Source organism: Lithobates pipiens, unplaced genomic scaffold (genome assembly GCF_037356315.1).
Source record: "Lithobates pipiens isolate NorthernLeopardFrog02 unplaced genomic scaffold, aLitPip1_a1.2 Scaffold_16, whole genome shotgun sequence".
In the NCBI taxonomy this organism is placed as follows: Eukaryota; Metazoa; Chordata; class Amphibia; order Anura; family Ranidae; genus Lithobates; species Lithobates pipiens.
This window is the reverse complement of record NW_027507748.1, coordinates 138,212,381-138,227,075: the sequence shown is the minus strand read 5'-3', so window position 1 is coordinate 138,227,075 and position 14,695 is coordinate 138,212,381. Positions and strand designations below refer to the sequence as shown.

Here is a 14,695-nt window from a genome sequence, read left to right as displayed (position 1 = left end):
GAAGTGGCACGTGATTCACCTAGTGAGGTAAAAATCTGCAGGACCAGTACTAGGGTCTAATGATCCTGTACTGTTCCCCTACATGAAAGGTCACTTAGAGACATCAGGATACATGTACAAAAAAAAGGGCCCCTAATTTTTTTTTCATTTGAATACCTTTTACATTTGTTGAGATGCTCTGGGTTGCAGTTTTATTGTTTTTAAGGACCTCATTAGGTTAAACGTTTATCGCCAATAAGTTTTCATGGCTCCAAAGTACTTTTGAATGGTATTATGCATTCCTTTGCATTTTTTGGTGCAATTTTAAATAAACTACTGCAATCAAACTGCAATGTTTTGTCTTGCAGAGAATTCAATATATCTGAAATCACCTAGAGACAATAAAGAAAAATATTTGAACTGCTGTTCACATGCATTATAAACACATAGAAAATACTGACAAATCACACTGGGGCAAACATAAGTTAAAGTTACCTCTCTAAGCACAAAAAACATAAAGCAGCAATAGTAATGCAAATAGCTCACTTTCAGATGTCATGATCCCTAAAACCAATGACATTCTGGTTTCTAAATATCAGATATTACAGAAGAAAGCTCAGGTCTGGTCCATCATCTCCTACACCAATACCTATGCTGGTCCAGACAAAAGCATATACTTACCTTCTTCTCACTCTCCATCGCACCATTTGCATTAGAGAGAGGGAAATAAAGGCGTTGCTTGAGCTTTATTTACGCAGAACTAAAGACTTGTACACACGATCAGATTGTTGGCAGGGGATTGTCTGTTGACAGACTGTTGTCCTAAAATCTGATTGTTAGTACGCTCCTTTTGACAATTATTGTCCAACTTTTTGCCAACAAATGTTGGATGACATGCTAGTAAACGTTCGGCGGCCAACGGTCTGTTGTCAGATTTTCTGATGGTCAGTACACAAGTTCCGTCACACAAAATTTTAACGTACAAATATGCATGCTCAGAATCAATGCTCACCAAACACAAAATTGGCAGAAGGTGCCCAAAGGGTGGTGCTCAAGAGCTGAAATTCCTCGTAGTACATCACTACGTTCGTGTTTGCTGTCTGACAATTGTGTGCCATTAGTATGCAAGGCAAGATCCAGACACACGCCCTTTTGACAAAAATCAGACGCTCGGTTGACCAACAATCTAATCGTGTGTACCAGGCTTAAGGGTTCTTTCACACAGGCATTCAGTTTGGATCCATCTATGCCCTTGTACACACGGTCAGAGAATCTGTCGGAATGAGTCTTATCGGACCGTGTCGTCAGATAATCCGATTGTGTGTGGTATGCATCGGACTGATTCCGTCCGAATCTCCGTCCGACCCAATTTTCCAACATGTTGGAAATATTTCCCGACCAACTGGGCCGGACGGACCTAATCCAATCATGTGTAGAGCATTTTCATCAGACCAAGTGCCACGCATGCTCAGATCAAATTCCTACATCAAAGCTATTGGCTACTAGCCTGAATGTAGTCCCATTGTAACTAAATTACATCATCACGTTCTGAAAGATCGGAATTTTCGCCAACTTGGCCCGACCGTGTGTATGCAACAGTTTCGGACACAATCCGTCGGACTAAATCCGACGGGCAAAATCCGACGGATTTGGTTGGCAAAATCTCCGACCGTGTGTACGTGGGCTATCAGTTTTTCACATGGATTCAGACTGAACCTATGGTCAGACATTTTCATCCACTCTAAGCCTCGTACACACGATCCGATTGTTGGCCAACCGAGCGTCTTATTTTTGTCTTAAGGGTGTGTGCCAGGATCTTGTCTTGCATACTAACGGTACACAATCGTCAGACTTTAATCAGCCATTTAAGCCAAAATTGTGTTCAGGGAACCTACAAAGTTACGTGTATAGATTAAAAAAATACACATGTCCACCTATTTCAACCAAAAGACAAAAATTAATTAAAAGTTTATATTTACGTTTTAAACCTGCATATCTGCACATTTGTCTATTATACATTATACATGTATTATAGGCTTATTTTGTTAACTGGATGAGAGCAGTGCACCCTTCATGTTTAATTACTGTTACTTTTGTGGCCATAGGTGATAATGGAAAAACATTGCTGTACTTAAAATGTTTATAAAAACAATAGAAAAATATCATAGAATGTGTAGAAAAAGATATGTTTCACCCAGGCTTAGATTGTTGTCAGTAGATTTAAGTGGTCCTATATTGCACTGTGAATGACTGTAAGTAGACCAATAAACATCTAACTGAAAATCAGTGAGAACATTGTCAGATATATTGGCAATCGTAGTTGGAAGAAGATTTCATAGCATTGTCAACGTTGTGTAATTACATTAAAAACTCAATAATACAAAAAATACTACTTGGCCATGACCATGTTATCAGTTTAATCTGATCATCACTAGAAAATCCAGTGGAACCACATTTTTCTCAACAAATCTTTTTAGTCAAAGTCGGTACCTTAAATTGTACTGCTGGTATTTAACACAGTTACTAAAATTATATCTATGTGTATTACTTAGTTATATTCCTCAAAAGAGACATATTTCTATAAATATATAAAAAATATATTAAGATCGATTTACATTATTTACACAATTTTACTATGAAAATCATTGATAAAGTGTACTAATTTGTTATTTGTGATGAAAACCAAATACAGACATCATTAGGATATCTGTAAACCACAACATGACAATAAAGTAAAAATATATTCCTACACTTATAATCCCTTAAGAATTACAATGTCACATGAGTTCTATCAACTGTATCACAAACTTGCAATAAACAGTGGATTGTTTGCGTTAGTGACTTAACAGTGGTGTTAGCAGCTTTGTAAGGATATTTGGGTTGGTGGATCGATTAGCGTGGGGATATTGTTAATTTTGTGGTTCACAAAATGATAATGTTATGGAGCTTGTGTGAGAGCAGAAGATGTCTGATCACAATAATCTAAGATTATGAATACTGTAAACCTGCTATCTACAACACAAATGTGGTCACAAGTTAAAAACAATAACTACTGGCTGTTGTACTAAAGGAAAGAACAGTGTTTGTAAACAATGGCAAGCAATTATAATTCATTTTCACTGATCTGACTTCAGAAAGCTGAAAGCTTGGCTGCATATGATCTCTGCATGATAAATAGGCCTGTTAGTGTTTTATATCTAGTATGTAGCAAATTCTACAACAGACTCGCATGCAGATGCATGAACTTTAAGCCAGACATGCACAATGCAGTTTTTGATAGATATGAGCAGCTTTAAAAGAAAATGTATCATTATACCACAGTCTGTCTGATAACAGAACTCCTTGGTGTCTCATTAAGCACCTTCTTGAGCTGCCCATGGATGCCAGATGAGCTATCTGTGGGGGACACAGACACATACTGGGTATTTCGCTACATTGATTGGCAAACTAAGCACTGGACTCAACCTCCCTGCAAAACCTCACATACGGGGGGGTTCTCCAATAGAGTCCTCTAAAAGCCTTGAATTATGCATAGTAATCCCCAGCGGGAAAAGGAGACTTTTTAAGGCTGATGTTATTTGTTTTTTTAAAGTTACACTTCATTTGAAGTTTGAGCTTCTCTATATGGTTTCTATAAAAAAAATCAAAAAAAAGCATAATAAATACATAAAATAGTACATAAATGTTGTGGCGCAAAAAGAATCTTAGGTGTAGAGCATAATCGTTTTGTAGTCTGTAGTGTCTTCAAAATTGGTAAACTAAGAACACATTTCCATAAACATGGATACTGATTAATGCTTCACCAAAGTTTCCTTGTTTGTTGGCTTTGGGTTTCTTGTTCTCTGTGTTGTTGATGATGAATTTTGTGTGATTCTAGAATAGCTTGTTTTGCATTTAGCTTGTCATCATGCTATATTTATCTAAAATTTAACCATATATTGACGTTTCACATTTCCTCCAATTATATTCTGCTAAGGAGTGAAAAAAAAAAAAAGATTTGCCAGGGACTCAGCTGGGTGAAATTTAGATTCCATTCTGCAGTTGTAAATGTTTATTGCCTGTTCCAAAGATATCTTCATGATAACGCATTTCATTCTGCAAAGCAAACACAAACAATGACAACGTAGTGATTACTCTTTGTGTTCTGAATGTAGGATTCATTTCATAATACTAGGCATATAACACAGCTGTCGGAATAACTGTATATCATGTTGAAATAAGTGACTGCTTGTCTTTTTGATCTAAGCCCAAATTGTGGAATATGTATCATTGGCTGTTCCTTATTTCTGTAAGTGGCACATGGCAACCATTACGATTTATGTGGAGCAATATGGAAGGACATGTGCTAATGCTAGCTGGCAGGTGATGTATGGTGCATATTGATTTAGCCCAGAGTTTCTGGAGAGGCTTCATCTTGAAATTAAGAGGACATTTTCATGAGCACACTATCCTGGCTTCTGTGTACCTGGGTTATAATGTGGCATATCTGAATAGCACTTATGGTACTTGAACATTTGAAGCCAAATCCATGGCAGTATAAGAGGTCTGGCTATTGTTTACTTCACCTTAATGGGCAGATCTGATTTTCTCTGATCTGTTCACCCTGTTTGATTCAAACTGTCTACTATGTTTGAATTAAACAGCAAGCTAACTGCAGCTTAGCATCATTGCTCTAATGCCACGTACACGCAATCAGAATTTTGGTCGGAAAAAGCTCTGATGGTTTTCCCGACAGAATTCCGAGGGGATTTTGCTCACGCTGTCTTGCATACACATGGTCACATCAAATTCCGACCTTCAAGAATGCGGTAATGTACAACACATACGACGGGACTAGAAAAGGGAAGTTCAATAGCCAGTAGCCAATAGCTTCCGTCTCGTAGTTGAATCTGAGCATGCGTGAATTTTTGCACGTCGGAATTGCATACACACGATCGGAATTTTCATCGGAAAAATTGAGAACCTGCTCTCAATCTTTTGCAGGCAGAAATTCGGCCAGCAAAAATCCAATGGAGCATACATACGGTCGCACTTTCTCATGAAAAGCTCTCATTGGTCTTTTTCTGGCCGCAATTCCGACCGTGTGTATGTGGCATAAGAGTTTGGCAAAGTTTGGTGTCGTGCATAAAATAGATTGTTAACCTGCAGTTCTGACATCATGATCATAAAGATATATATATATATATATATATATATATATATATTTTTTTTTTTTTTTTTATATATAAATTGACATAATGCATTAGGAACTGCAGATACTATTGATGTAATGCTGTGCTGAAAGACAATAATTGTGCATAAGGCAGAAAGGCAGCAGCAAGGTTAAAATGCTGCAGTGATTTTACTGTAGTAGGAAAAGCAACGTTACCCTATCAAAGGAAGTGCCCATCCAATGGTTCTATTGACAGAATCAACAGGGCACATTGGGCAATATTTATCAAAACTGTTGCGCACAGAATCTCGTGCCGCTGTGCATATACGTTTTATTCCCAAAGCTTAATTGAACAAGCTGAAGTTAGATGCAGATTGGTTATTATGTAAAGTGGCACCAGATTGAGTGTGCACCAGTTTTCTCCCCCATTGTGATTTTATAGTTCTGTTTTTATTCCTATAATAATTACTTTTCATTCATTAGTTACTTAGGTAAATCGTTACTGGCCCACTAAGACGTAGTATACCTTTAGCTGGGAAAAATAGTTTTCTGCTTCCTCCTCATTCAACCCCTTCTTCATTGCAATAATCCATTTAATTGTTTTGGCCACATCTCTAGCCATCTCAATGTTTCCACAAACATAAATATGTCCTTCTTCTCTGAAGATAATCCTGATCACATCATCCACAAGGTGCTTCCTCAGAATATCCTGAACATAAGTCTAAAAGTAAACACAATGTTTAGCAAATTACTTGTCTTGGAGATAACAAAAATGTGCAAAATATTTGATTAATTAGTTCAATATGTGTTACAGGTCTTACATTTTTTTCATAAAATAGGAATTAAAAGAGAAATGGTGAGAAGTAATGCTCATCAACCAATCAGACTTCTTGTTTGGACTAACAAACCAGTGTTTCAGAAAATGGAAGGCTATGACCACTGGTGGTATTTGTCTGTACTGCAGGTGGCACTTGGCAAAGATCACAATGTATCTGTAACAATGGCTTGTGGGAGAATATTCTTAGGCTCTTTTCACACAGAGCAGTATCTGCTCTGCTCAGCAGGGGATCTGTGAGAAGATTGCCTGCTGAATCAGAACTGAATGGGATGGCTGTGAGTGTTTTGACATTCGTGCCTGTTCAGTTTATGGCCGGCGAGCATGGGGAGACCCATGACAGCTCTATGGGCAGCCTGATGTAAATGGTCCCCACTGTCCATTTACATCAGGCTACCTCTGATCTGGTCTGCAAAAATCAAAAAGGATGCAGGCCTTTTTTTTTCTGGACTTAGACAGACCCGGAGGTAGGCAAATGTGAAAAGCTTACAGGCAGACCTGCTCGGAATGCCCTTGTGAAAGGGCCTTCGCTCTATTGACGTTGACTCTTGAAAAGAACTATAGGTAACCTACTCATATAATTCTAAGACCCAAAATGTCTCCATTTATGGACTTCAATTTGCAAAATCATGGCTTTAAATAGTGATCTCATATAATGTTATACATACATTATAAAAATTAAACACAATTAAAGTGATACTAAAGTATCACTTTAAAAACATGTCATACTTACCTGCTCTGTGTAGTGCAGGGGTGCTCAACCTTTTGAAGAGTGAGGGCCACTTAAGCGACTTGGTAACCGGTCGCGGGCCACAATGAGTGGAGCAGAAGGATGACAGTTCCATGTCCACTCTGCCTATGCAGAGCGGACGCGGATGCAACCCACTCTACTCTATGGACCCTTGGATTCCATCTGCCCAGTTAGAAGGGGACGAATCGGATTGGAGGTAGGTGGGGTGTAAATGGCCAGAAGTATGTTTACATCTGTTGCTCGATAGAGGTGAACGGAGGGTCAGACCGATGGTGTCATTAAGGCCTAAGGCTGTTTTTACACTGATGCGCTGTGGTTTACCCACACAGAGGGTGCAGACAAGTGCACATGTGGCTTTCCTGCAGGTTAGCTGTACTTTGCCATAGACTTCTATTATATCCTGCAGGTGTGGTGCACTTTCTGAATGCGCACTAAACTTGCAGGTAATAACAGAAGTCTATGGCTCAGTGCAGGTAACCCACAGGTGTTCTGCACCTGTGGATCAGTTTGAAAGCAACCCAGTAACCACCACAGAACAGATATGCCCATATATACACTGTGATTTAAGTATTAAACTTACCTTTAATAACAGTTTTCCATTCAGGTATCGCTGGCTGTTGTCCCAGGCAGATCGCATTTGGTATCATTCCACCAGTGATAGGAGTTGGCGCTATACAGGAAGCATCCGCTTATGCGGCTCTGCAACCACTTGCTTCCTCTACCAGTGGCTTGTTTTTTTTAACAGAAGCTCTACCAGTGGATTTATTCACTACACTGATGCTCTAGGATGGAGGGATGGCAATTCACAATCTGGGCTTGCCAACTCGCCATCCCAGAGCAGGAGGTCGCGGGCCACATCAGAGGGCTCCGCGGGCCACATGTGACCCCTGGGCTACTGGTTGGGCACCACTGGTGTAGTGGTTTTGCACAGAGCAGCCCAGATCCTCCTCTTCTCGGGTCCCTTGCTGGCACTTCTGGCCCCTCCCCCCTGCCGAGTGCCCCCACAGAAAGCCACTTGCTATGGGGGCACCCAAGCTGAGTCGCTGCTCCCTGTGTCCATTCAGACATGGGGCCGTGGTTCGGGCCTGTCCCCCCTCTCTCCTCATTGGCTCACTGACTTTGAGTAATAGCAGCAGGAGCTAATGGCACCATGCTGCCATCTCAGCCAAGACACTCCCGCAACATAACTTAACCGAGATGGGTTTAGGTAAGTATTAGGGGGGCTGAGGGGGATGCTGCACACAGAAGGTTTTTTATTTTTATGCATAGAATGCATTAGGATAGAAAAAAAACTTACCACTTTACAAACACTTTAACAAAGTTAATTCTCTTTTTTTTTATTTTGGAGAAAGAAGTTTTAAGAGGTAGCACCCAAAACTCTCAGTATGACAGGAACAGAGCCAGGAATTATAACAGGGGGGTCTCTTTTACTGGAACATCCAAGAAACCAGGGCTGACACAGCTAAATTAACTAATTATACAGTATATGTTTGGGTGGACAGACTATAAAATACATTAGCAAAGATACAAAGACAAAATATCATTCAGGTCATAATCATAAGTTCATGGTTTCTTACCTTTTCTTGTCCTGGTTCCTGGGAATATGCTGTGAATACATCCTTTAAAATGCCTCTGCTTTTCATGAATTCCTTATCTTCTCTATAAATTTCATCAATGGATTGCTGGCAACCAGACACCAGTATCATAGGGCCTACCTGTGATCCTGTTAGTAAACAGACACATATAATTAGATCAAGAGTGAGGAATTATAAATATATATATATATATATATATATATATATATATACAGTGCCTTGTGAAAGTATTCAGCCCCCTTGAACTTTTCAACCTTTTGCCACATTTCAGGCTTCAAACATAAAGATATAAAAATTTTATTTTTTGTGAAGAATCACCAACAAGTGGGACACAATTGTGAAGTGGAACGAAATCTATTGGATAATTTAAACTTTTTTAGCAAATAAAAAACTGAAAAGTGGTGCGTGCAAAATTATTCGGCCCCTTTACTTTCAGTGCAGCAAACTCACTCCAGAATTTCAGCGAGGATCTCTGAATGATCCAATGTTGTCCTAAATGACTGATGGTGATAAATAGAATCCACCTGTGTGTAATCAAGTCTCTGTATAAATGCACCTGCTCTGTGATAGTCTAAGGGTTCTGTTGAAAGCGCAGAGAGCATCATGAAGACCAAGGAACACACCAGGCAGGTCCGTAATACTGTTGTGGAGAAGTTTAAAGCCGGATTTGGATACAAAAAGATTTCCCAAGCTTTAAACATCCCAAGGAGCACTGTGCAAGTGATCATTTTGAAATGGAAGGAGTATCAGACCACTGCAAATCTACCAAGACCTGGCCGTCCCTCTAAACTTTCAGCTCAGACAAGGAGAAGACTGATCAGAGATGCAGCCAAGAGGCCCATGATCACTCTGGATGAACTGCAGAGAACTACAGCTGAGGTGGGGGAGCCTGTCCATAGGACAACAATCAGTCGTACACTGCACAAATCTGGCCTTTATGGAAGAGTGGCAAGAAGAAAGCCATTTCTCAAAGATATCCATAAAAAGTCTTGTCTAAAGTTTGCCACAAGCCACCTGGGAGACACACCAAACATGTGGAAGAAGGTGCTCTGGTCAGATGAAACCAAAATCGAACTTTTTGCCCACAATGCAAAATGATATGTTTGGCGTAAAAGCAACACAGCTCATCACCCTCAACACACCATCCCCACTGTCAAACATGATGGTGGCAGCATCATGGTTTGGGCCTGCTTTTCTTCAGCAGGGACAGGGAAGATGGATAAAATTGAGGGGAAGGTGGATGCAGCCAAATACAGGACCATTCTGGATGAAAACCTGTTGGAGTCTGCAAAAGACCTGAAACTGGGAAGGAGATTTATCTTCCAACAAGACAATGATCCCAAACATACAGCAAAATATACAAAGGAATGGTTCACAAATAAACATATCCAGGTGTTAGAATGGCCAAGTCAAAGTCCAGACCTGAATCCAATGGAGAATCTGTGGAAAGAGCTGAAAACTGCTGTTCACAAACGCTCTCCATCCAACCTCACTGAGCTCGAGCTGTTTTGCAAGGAAGAATGGGCAAGAAATTCAGTCTCTCAAAGTGCAAAACTGATAGAGACATACCCCAAGCGACTTGAAAAGTTCAAGGGGGCCGAATACTTTCGCAAGGCACTGTATATATATATATATATATATATACAGTAAATGTGCATGCATATGGAGTAACTCTTTGGCAAGGCTGAAGTTTTCATTGTAACTATATGTATATATTTAATTCCTTAATTTCACTAGCAAATGATAACAAGATTATACAAAATGTAACCAACTAGATTTATTGAATATTTAAATGAGTCACAGAGGCCACCATTTCTGACTTCTTACATAAAGGCTAGTCCCCTAGATGTCTGGAGCCTCTGTATATTGAGTTACTGATCCAGAATAACCCTGCATATTTGTTGTAGGGCTAAGGTTTTTAAACCTTTGGGCTGGTATGACAGTCAGGCAGTTAGTATTTTTAAAAGGAGTGAGCAAATGTGGCAGCCAATGTACATTCTAAGTGTTGTTTTTTTCCATTAATAATGCAAAGAGTTATGTACTGCAACCAATCTAAAACAAGTTTTGAGCAGGTTAGTGTAACCCAATAAAGAATCCAGTTTTGATTGCTGTGCATAATTACTAGTGTGTTTTCTCTCTATCAAATAAAGAATCTCCATTGAAACATACAGTATATTACGTGTTAACTTTCACATTGATACACACTTGCTCTTCGTTATTTCATGAAAGGGAGTAAAATAAATTTTTTTTGATAATTTTTTTTAGATTATTTAGGATTTTAGGTTTCTATTTTCTTAACTCTTTTTTTTTACTATATACTATATATATATACAAGCTTTATTGTACAAATAAACATTAAATCACAAAGGATTTCCAGACTATACTATACTATAGTTTATGTAGACAGTACAGCGGTAGCAGCCTGCTTGCAAGCAAAGGAAAGTTTGGATAGCCGCACTCCAAGATAATAATTTTTAACTTTTATTAAATAAAGACAGTCCATACAGCAACGGAGTCACAGAGTAAGATAGCTAATGTGTTTCAGACCGCTTTATTGGTGCTTAATCATAGCTGGTAGCAGCCTGCTTGTTTTGCCTGATTGATATTGACTGTATATCTAAAAACATTGAGGGCCCTTTCACATGTAATTGCATGTGATAACACATGCAATGCATTTTAATATGTAATGTGGTGTGCTATGTTAACACAGCCCATTGATTTTGAATGGGTCCCAAAGACAGAGAAATCACATCAGCCCTAATTTTTTTATCGAAGCGCAATAAAACCCACATCATGTGCTGTGGTGTGCTGCACTCTATTGTATATGCACTCTTTGGACTGCAACGCAGTGGTGTGAATGGGCCCATACATTTCCTTTAAGGCTTCTATTAGCCTTACATATCTCTTGTTATACTGTGGATCATGTGTTAAAAATACCACTGTACAGACAAGTTAACGTATTCATAGCTGACAGCCATAAGCCTTTCTTCTAGTATAGGTAAAATAATGAAATTTAACTGATTACTGATTGTTAAGAACAGCAGCACTAAATTATTTGGTCCAGATTTAATAACTGATTCCCAATAAGTCTTAATGTGAACATAGAGACCACTTTATTACCTAACTAAATGAAATATGACTTTATGATAAGACTAACCTAACTTATATTTCTTTCACAATTCATTAGTCATACCTTTTTTCTCCAGATCATATAATCTTTGTTGCCAGAAACCTCTGAATGGTGAAATTCCTGTACCTGGGCCAATCAGAATGCATTGGGTTGAAGGACTATCTGGGAGATGGAATGTGTTTGTACTGTAAAAGAGGTATATTTATAACATTACTGTGCATTCAGTCATTCAACCAATAAAGATAATGCAAGAATAAATCATATCTTAGTGGATTGTATTGTTGCCTTATAACTAATTGGAAATTGGAGTCAGGTGACTGACTTTTGCATAATTAGCTTTTTGGCTAAAAGCAGACTGATAAATAAAAGATATGCTTATTTAGGCTTTAACATGAACCAAAGATAAGAACAAAAATTGTGATATATAGCAGCTTACCAATATTAACGCTGAAGTTAATTTTTTATTTTTTATTTTTTTGGATACAACACCATGCACATTAGGTATGCTGCTTCTGCTAAAAATCCTCCCTACACTTTTACCCCACTATGTAGACCAGGCTTTCTCAACCTTTTAACCCTAGAGGAACCCCAAAAATAATTTTCATTTCTCGAGGAACCCTTACTAAAACCAAATCATCAGGGCTCAATAGGAACAATGCTCAAGTGGTGTTTAGAATGCCACCCTTAACCACTTTCAGACCGGACCATTTTGCTGGTAAATGACCAGAGGTCTTTTTACACTTTGGCACTGCGCTGCTTTAACTGGTAATTGCGCGGTCATGCAATGTTGTACCCAAACAAAATTTGCGTCCTTTTCTTCCCACAAATAGAGCTTTCTTTTGATGGTATTTGATTGCCTCTGCGATTTTTATTTTTTGCGATATAAACGTAAAAAGACCGCAAATTTTGAAAAAAAATGATATTTTCTACTTTTTGTTATTAGAAAAATCCAATAAACTCAATTTTAGTCATACATTTAGGACAAAATGTATTCAGCCACATGTCTTTGGTAAAAAAAAAGTCAATAATTGTATATTTATTGGTTTGCGCAAAAGTTGTCACATCTACAAACTAAGGTACGTTTTCTGGAATTTACGCAGCTTTTAGTTTACGACTGCCTATCTCATTTCTTGAGGTGCTAAAATGACAGGGCAGTACAAAACCCCCCCAAATGACCCCATTTTGGAAAGTAGACCCCCTAAGGAAATTGATAAGAGGCATGTTGAGCCCATTGAATATTTTATTTTTTTGCCTCAAGCGATTGAATAATGACAAAAAAAAAATTTTTTTTTTTTTTTTACACAAAGTTGTCACTAAATGATATATTGCTCACACATGCTATGGGCGTATGTGAAATGACACCCCAAAATAAATTCTGCTGCTTCTCCTGAGTACGGGGATACCACATATGTGGGACTTTTTGGGAGCCTAGCCGCGTACAGGGCCCCGAAAACCAAGCACCGCCTTCAGGCTTTCTAAGGGCGTAAATTTTTGATTTCACGCCTCACTACCTATTACAGTTTTGAAGGCCATAAAATGCCAAGATGGCACAAAACCCCCACAAATGACCCCATTTTAGAAAGTAGACACCCCAAGCTATTTGCTGAGAGGCATGTTGAGTCCATGGAATATTTTATATTTTGCCACAAGTTGCGGGAAAATTACAAACTTTTTTTTTTTTTTTTTTTTTTTCACAAAGTTGTCACTAAATGATATATTGCTCATGCATGCCATGGGCATATGTGAAATGACACCCCAAAATAAATTCTGCTGCTTCTCCTGAGTACGGGGATACCACATATGTGGGACTTTTTGGGAGCCTAGCCGCGTACGGGGCCCCGAAAACCAAGCACCGCCTTCAGGCTTTCTAAGGGCGTAATTTTTTGAGTTCACTTCTCACTACCTATTACAGTTTTGAAGGCCATAAAATGCCAAGATGGCACAAAACGCCCACAAATGACCCCATTTTAGAAAGTAGACACCCCAAGCTATTTGCTGAGAGGCATGTTGAGTCCATGGAATATTTTATATTTTGCCACAAGTTGCGGGAAAATTACAAACTTTTTTTTTTTTTCACAAAGTTGTCACTAAATGATATATTGCTCACGCATGCCATGGGCATATGTGAAATGACACCCCAAAATAAATTCTGCTGCTTCTCCTGAGTACGGGGATACCACATATGTGGGACTTTTTGGGAGCCTAGCCGCGTACGGGGCCCCAAAAACCAAGCACCGCCTTCAGGCTTTCTAAGGGCGTTACAGTTTTGAAGGCCATAAAATGCCAAGATGGCACAAACCCCCCCCCCCAAATGACCCCATTTTAGAAAGTAGACACCCCTAAATTTAGGGGTACACTAGTGAGACTAGGTAATAAATGGCGGGTGCCCTGAAACTATAAAAAAATAACTAACCAACCAGCGTCACCTGTAACAGTTATATGGTGATCACTGGTGAAAGGGTTAACTAGGGGGCAATCAGGGGGCTTTATGCGGTAGTATATGGGGGTCCCTGGCGCTATAAAAAGCTGCGGCGAACCTAAATACCTACCTGCCTAACTAGCGTCACCTGTGACACTAATACAGCGATCAGAAAAACGATCGCTTATTAGGCTGGGTTCACACTGGAGCGATGCGGGAACGCCACGAATGCGCGGCGGGTTCCCGCATCGCATGCCTCCCGGCGGCAGTTCACACTGCCCTATGCGAACTGCTGGGAGTGTCAGTGAAATGTTAATGACACCCCCAGATCAGTTCGCATATCGCAGTGCGATCTGCAAACTTGGATCGCATGGTGTGAACACCCATGCGATCCGATTCTGCTGCGGACCAAAAAAAGGGTCCCGTGCGAGTTTGCGGCGGGTGCGGCGGGTGCGACACGAATTCAGCCATACTATCTGTATAGCTGAACTCGAATCGCACAGAGATCGGATGTGATTTGCACTGCAGTGCGGTGCGAATCACATCCGTTCTCATAAACCGCTGCAATGTGAACCCAGCCTTAGTGACACTGGCGACGGGGGGTGATCACGGGGTTAAACCTTTATTGGGGGGGTTAGGGGGGTACCTTAGAACTAAAGGGGGCTAACCCTAACTGCCCTAACAGTTATTAGTCACAAATGACACCTGCCGGGTGATCAGGGGGTTAAACCTTTATTAGGTAATAAATGGCGGGTGCCCTGAAACTATAAAAAAATAACTAACCAACCAGCGTCACCTGTAACAGTTATATGGTGATCACTGGTGAAAGGGTTA

At 39.7% G+C, this 14,695-nt stretch overlaps 1 protein-coding gene across 1 annotated transcript in view; it reads right to left on the bottom strand.

Moving 5' to 3' along the window:
- Positions 1-2,369: 2,369 nt before the first annotated feature.
- NOS2 (nitric oxide synthase 2) overlaps positions 2,370-14,695 on the bottom strand; it is a 106,927-nt gene continuing 94,601 nt past the window's right edge. The window contains exons 24-27 of the mRNA XM_077480514.1: positions 11,506-11,627; positions 8,295-8,440; positions 5,658-5,852; positions 2,370-4,074 (exon numbers count right to left, since the gene is read on the bottom strand). Of these exons, the coding sequence (XP_077336640.1) occupies positions 4,003-4,074; positions 5,658-5,852; positions 8,295-8,440; positions 11,506-11,627 (535 nt within the window). The 3' untranslated portion in view covers positions 2,370-4,002. The remainder of the gene's footprint in view (positions 4,075-5,657; positions 5,853-8,294; positions 8,441-11,505; positions 11,628-14,695) is intronic.